General features: G+C 32.4%; 1 protein-coding gene across 1 annotated transcript in view; it reads right to left on the bottom strand.

Moving 5' to 3' along the window:
- Positions 1-400: 400 nt before the first annotated feature.
- The window catches only part of LOC129222337 (fibulin-1-like), a 60,574-nt gene continuing 54,060 nt past the window's right edge, over positions 401-6,914 (bottom strand). The window contains exons 16-18 of the mRNA XM_054856836.1: positions 1,869-2,051; positions 794-868; positions 401-539 (exon numbers count right to left, since the gene is read on the bottom strand). Coding sequence (XP_054712811.1) covers positions 481-539; positions 794-868; positions 1,869-2,051 — 317 coding nt within the window. The 3' untranslated portion in view covers positions 401-480. The remainder of the gene's footprint in view (positions 540-793; positions 869-1,868; positions 2,052-6,914) is intronic.

The raw sequence follows: 6,914 nt of genomic DNA, 5'->3' as shown, positions 1-6,914 counted from the left end.
TTCTATGAACTAGAACTGTAACATTACTGTTCAACAATAATCCAAATTTTGAAAATACCCTAAACGATGCCCATAACTAGTCATTTGCTCTATGTGATAATTCTGACAAACAAAATTACTCCAGTAGTGCTTTTCTGAACTGCAAGCTAAAGCATTGAAACAGTTTCAGTACTTACTTGAAATTATGAGTGCCGTTAATAAAACTCAGCCAACACCTCAGCCCGAATTTCGTACGTCACATCGGTTCAACAATTTAATTGGCTACTGCGACACCGTCATTAGGATATGTAATTAACATACGGCATCATGCTAGATCATGGAACGCAAATACTATCTATTTATATGTGTTTATGTAAAACGCAATCATTTATGAAATCAAAGTCACCACACATCAGTAACTCCAACATTTTTATTATTTAATGCAGGTAAAAGACATTGCTTACGGTAGCCATTCATTCATTTTTTTATATTTTTCATCGATCAATTTCCTTTCTCTCGAACGTCGTCCCTGTTGCAAGTGTAACCTTTAGGGCATTCAACTGAAGAAGAAAACAAGTTTTAAGCTTTAAAAAAAAAACATTTAAATAATAATGTCTTTCATTATTTTAAGCAAAACCTATTTTTTAAATAATGAAATTATTCTACAACTTTTCCAATGTAAGCTGAAAGTTAAATTTCGAAACTTTATTCTTAATAAAACAGAACTTTTCCCATTACTCAAAATTCCTAGTAAATATACTAACGACAGAGAAGAAAGACAGGAAAAAATGTTAATGTACAGAAAGGCTCTTACTGCATATTGATCCTTCTTTGGTATTTAATAACTGGAACCCAGCTTCACAAGTAGAGTTCTTTAAATCATAGAATTCTGTCAAATCAATTGGTGTTATTAAAATTGTTTTCAATAAATAACATTATAGTAGCTTTTGCTATAGCACTTATGACAAAAATTTGGTTTAAAAGTTTTCATTTTTAACGGGGTGTTCTTTTTTTCTTGCGAATTTATCTTTTCCTGGGCTAATTCCCGTGCGATTTGATAAGGTACCAATCAAATCAAACAAACATATAGCAAAATTGAGCTATAAAATGTGGTCTGTAATTCTTTAACTCAAACTAGTTACATTCAGGCAAGAGCCGCGTGCTTCCAGCCGCCCTGAACTTGCCCTATTCAATTTTTTTACAGCCGGATTTTTAAATAAGCAGAAGTAGCTCTTCAACATGCCGGACCTCGTTGAAATATTTTTTAAAAATTAAATAACAAATTTTAATTGGTGTGAAATTGAAAAGTTAACTATTAGCAAGTATAAACCAATATTAGTGCAATGAATATAAAATATAAATTATTAACGTTAATAAAATAATTATCAAACAGATGTAAAGATGCCTTGGTACGAAACAGGACACTTTACCAATCCGTTAGAAACAGTCACCTGGTGTTCATCAGTCCATTTGTCGTCGAAAAAATGTGGTATCAGTCTTAATGGTCACAGCTCATACATTTTAATCCGAGCCGGTTAAAACTTCTATTACTCGAGCTAAGAGGGGGAACGTTGTCCTCATTAATTAAGAGTAAATTATTTGCCTTAACATTTGGTTTTTCTGGGGAATCAAAAACCCGTTGATTTAGAAAAATGTAAATTTCAAAACAAATCAAAAATTAGTTTTTTTTCTTTTCTCAAATATATTTTCGATACTGCCGTTTACCTATCCACGGCGAAACTTGTTTCCAAAATGAAAACAGAAAGGAAGAAATAATAAACCGCTTATCGTGATGACGGATTTAAGTATTTCACCATTGTTAAGACTAGCACTACAACCCCCAAAATCTTAGATAACTCCAATACTGTTATGAAAACACTTGTACATACTCAAGCATGGTTTAATAAAATCCCTAGGGTGCCAGATTCCAGATTCATTGCACATGTAGTACTGCTCTTCCGGATCTTGCCAGTAACCGTCGTTGCACGTTGGCTCGCACATTTTGCCAAACATCCAATCTATGCAGTTGGCTTTACCGTTTAGAGGATCTTCCATATCACTACAATAATTGGCTGCGAACAAGAAATGTGTGTCATGTAACAATTAAAGCAGAAGCGATTTGAAAGTAAAACAGGGAAGTCTTGACTAACGCGAGAAGTACGTTTCAAGACCCCACGCATAGATCAAAATTTCACGATGTGAAAAAGGGGATGTATTGTATGCTACTTTTTCATAAACATGTAGGGGAATGTGTGGCTAAGTGAAATCGCGAAACATTCACTCTGCTTTCAGTGCCCTCTATTTATCTGGAAATGTTTTTAACCATGTAGAAACACATGTAGTATATTTCGGTCAGGAAAAAGTTACTTCTGAAGATCAAAGCATTTGACAACACAAGCAACTTTAAAAAATCGATAGTCATCTTATACTATTATGTTGTAATTTAAAAAATATTTTTTGCAAGAAAATGATCAAGTTCTGATTATTAATATTTTAAATATTAATTCACAGCTACTAATACTGGACGCAGTATTTATTTATTTAATATTAAACCTATTCTTATTTTAATGTTTTTTGTAATTGGTCGAGTGCATGTGGGGCAAAGTGAAACAGTTCATTTCGTTTCGATATCCAATCATTTATTATAAGACTTACGTGCTCATTCATTTATTAATTAATTACTTTGCATTCCTTCATTTAAATATTCGACTATATATTCGCTCATTGACTCATTTTCTATTCATTCATTCTTTCATTTACTCATTCATTTGATCAAAAATTCTTTTAATAAACAAATAGCAAACATTTCACTATGTTCCATGGAAAAAAAAGTTAAAACGTTCAACGTACAAAAAATGAAAAATAATGCTTCAATTTAAGTTTAATTATAAAATGCATGGTTCTTTCATAATGTACTTTTACTTTTTAAAACAAATGCCCAATTGTTTATTTTGAAGAAGGTTAGTCATGTTACCTATTTCACTTTGCCCTTACATTTCCTTATTTATAAACACCTCTAAACTATTAAACTATTCCAATGTAGGAGGAACTTACTTAAAAAATGAAGAAGGAGATGGAGTATGTGGGTCCGCTTTTTTACTTTTCATGTTTTTAAGTAAGCTTTTAGATTATAATATATGAATTGCATGTGGTGTATTAGTATAAATTTTTCCTTGTTTTAAATATATTGCATTTATACCTACTCTTTTTCTTTCATTTTTTAGCCTACTTTCCCAGTAAAAGTCAGAAAAAGAAGAAAAAAGCATGAAAGAAGGCTTAATGCATCTTAAAAATATCGCAAAAAACAAAAAAAAGTCAAAAATAAATTTAAAAAAATAAAATAAATATTGAAAAATTAAAAATTGGAAAGTAGGGTATTGAGATGGGGAAAAATGTCTGTCGGTCTGTCTGCCCCCCCCCCCTAATAACTTTTGAATGAATAATCTGATTCGAACAAACTTTTTTTGTTCGAAAGATCTCGGAAAGGACACCTCATTCCCATATTTCACTTTCTGATTTGAACTATTTTTTGTTCAATTTTGAACAGTTCAAAAAAACTTAACATTTGCGCCTACGGGGAAATTCAAGGCAATTCCGAACTGTGAGGCGAATTTGCTTGATGAAAAACTTGTATATAAAATATCTTTTTCATTTGAACAATTTTCCGTTCAATTTTGAACAGTTCAAATTCCTTAACATTAGCGCCTACGGGGAAACTGAAAATCAATGTAGATTCCGTACTTGAAGGCGGATTTACTTCAAACAAATTTTGTTGGAAATAGCTCTTGACGCCAAACTCCAGACATCGACTCCGAGAATTTAGGGGCACTTGACTCCGACTCCGACTCCTATGCCCGAAAATTAATCGGACTCCGACTCCCCGACTTCGACTCTGAGTTCGTAGCTTTGGCAAAAATGTATACACGGAGGACAAATGACTGACCCCGATTCTTAGATATTCGACTCCGACTCCTTTACCCCAAAATGAGATTGACTCCGACTCCAAATCCGCAGCTATGGTTTTGACTGTGAAATAATTATTGTTGATCTGACTTGTTTTTATTTTTATGTAAAGTTTTAATTTAGGTATTCAGTTTTCGGCGAATAAACTCGAAATCATTTACGTTTCTACATAAAGATATGCGCAGACAATTTTTTTTTTTTTTTTTGACAATGAAAATTATTTCTTTAAGTTAACATTTCATTGTTTTTATTTATTTTGGTTAGTGTATTAATTCATTTAAAAAATTGTTTTTGGCTACAGGGGAAAAAGAAACTTTTTTTTTTTTTTTTTTTGATATGATGTATTTATTTTAGTGAGCTTATTAATTTTAATTATTATTTTCTCGTTTTGAAAGCTGTTAAGGATTTTTTTAATGGAAAAAAGTGTATTAGCTGTTTTGTTTAAAAGTTCATGCAATTTTTTTTTTTTCAGATGAGTGAGGAATATTTTATTCCTAGAAATCAGCTTAAAGTATTTAAAAAATATGTTTGAAAAAATTTGCGATTTTAGCTATTTTTGAGAATATTGATCAGGTACTAGAAAGTAGTATGGGTATACGGGAAAGTAGGCTCGTCTAGTTCTAGACAGAATTTCTTGTTGTTTTTTATAATTTTCACTATAACTGATAGTTCAGTCATATTATACAAAAAAATAAAAACTGCTAAAATCGCAAAGCACGATGTAGTTCTGTTTTTTTAATATGTTGTTTGGGTCAGTAAGGGTAGTGTGAACCTGAGTTTGCAGTTTTTAAAAACCTGTGCTCGTTGCGTAATTCATGAAAAACCATGAAATTTTCGGACGATTTTTAGTTCTTCCTTCCTAACTCCTAAATTATCCACATTTTGATGCTAAATGTCACTACCTGTTTTAAAGCACATTAAATTTTAAACAATATAAGCTCAAACGGTGCTCTTTGCGAGAGTTTAGGAGATATCGTACTTCAAAAATTGACCATTTTTGGCAAAAAAATTTAAAAAAAATTATGCTTCGATCACATTTCAGGCCAAATATCGACATAAATTCCTACTCAACTTGAAAGAAACTGGATATACTGTTACAGTAAATTTAATTGGCTTTCCTTTAAGCCAAAAACGAAGTCTGTACTTAAAATAGTATTTTTACAATCGCAAAACAAACAAATAATCGGAAAATTCGATTTTTGAAGAAATGAAACAAAACACTTCTCAAGACAACATGGAAAATCCTATTCTAAAAAAAAGGGGGCAAAGAACGATACAACAAGACTCTAGTGTTTGTTTATATAAGTTATGAGTGTTGAGGAAACATGCCGGTTATGGAGAAGAAAAAAATAGGCCAATTGTTGACAGCCTTATGCATGTAACGCAAACGTTCCTTCCCCTAACGTATCTAAACATTTCGCACTGATGAATTTTCGGTCGAATTCCGTTTTTCGACTGGAAAGTAACCTACCACGTTTGATTTTGAATAGATAATATTTTCGATATAAGACGAATTTGTAATGAAATTCAATTATTCGAAAACGAGCGAGCAGAGAAACAAAGAAAAAATAAATAAAATGAGGTTTCACTTATTATTTTTTTTTTCAAAAGAAAGTGAAACTGTCCAGGTTCATCACATCAAACGTAAAGCTTCAGCGGGAAACCTAGAATGAAAAGGGTACACTCTCTGTACACTTGAAGTATAATATTATCGAATAACCATACTTATTGAGAAATTATTTAAGCAGAAATAATGGAAAATTGGGATACACCAGGAAACCTTAACCAAAATGCTTCCATTTTTTTCACTAGCAGGTCTCAATTTCCTGCAAAAAATACTCGCATATATTTACAACAGATCTGAAAAGGGGAACGAATTCAAAGGATTTTTTATGCACACTGAAAACAACTTCACGTTTTGCAAATCAAAAAATTTTCGCCTAGTTTTTGAGCATACTTGTGTAATGAACAGGTTCTAATGAATTTAATGGAGAACAAAAAAAAGAAATACATTGTTATAACTCATTAAACAATTCAACTGTGCACTTTTTTGGTGAGTTTAATGAACTGTGTTAATGTTAAACTTTATTGGAGAACTGGAATGACTGTTTGTACTGTCTTTGGATACCCAGAACGACGGCGTGCTAGTGCAATATGATTACGTTTGACTTCTCAACATCAGAGTACCCCAGAAAAAACGGTTTTCCAAATTATATAATAAACGACATGCTCCCTATGTTTGGAGTTGAGGGCTTCGAAAAAAAAAAGAGAAAAAACAACAACAGAAACAGATTGAAACATTATCCGAACCGCCATCTAACAAATCGTGATCGTTGATGGCGAACATGTGAATATACTTTTTTTTTTTTTGCTGTTTCTGTCTCTAACTTTCAAAATACAAAATATTTCAAATAACAAAGTCCAGTTAATTTGTATTCAGTTTTATAATTGGTTTTCAACAGAGGAACAATTTAATAGCTCTTAGATTCGTATTCTTCCTTCACACAGTCAGTAGATGTGATATCACATCTTCCTATGTCTAGCTAAGAAAAACAAAACTGTGCTGTGTTTTTCAAACGAACCGATGTTGGGTTGACCAGGCCACCATAGCTTTTTTTTTTCTTCCTGAAGTGAATCACGAAGCTTTAGCCGAAGATATAGAGATGAAGCTAGTTGCTCTGTATGAAAATGAGGCATCTACCAATATCCTGAGACAGTATTCAGTTCCATCTCTTTCTCAAAGCAGCATGTAATGCAACTGTGAACCGCATTTCCATTCGTATCGCAGGTACCGACAAGTAAACAAGTGGTTGACAGAGGAGAAGGATGCATCAGAGTGAAGGTGGTCGAAGACCAACATAAATTTTGAGATTGGTTCGTTACCCAATCACAACATTAAACGAACCAGCCTTACCCGTCCTTTTTAGACTTTTCTCATGTTTGTGCGAAAAGGAATATACGAGAGTATGCCA

Source organism: Uloborus diversus, chromosome 1 (genome assembly GCF_026930045.1).
Source record: "Uloborus diversus isolate 005 chromosome 1, Udiv.v.3.1, whole genome shotgun sequence".
In the NCBI taxonomy this organism is placed as follows: Eukaryota; Metazoa; Arthropoda; class Arachnida; order Araneae; family Uloboridae; genus Uloborus; species Uloborus diversus.
This window is presented reverse-complemented; position numbering and strand designations above follow the sequence as displayed.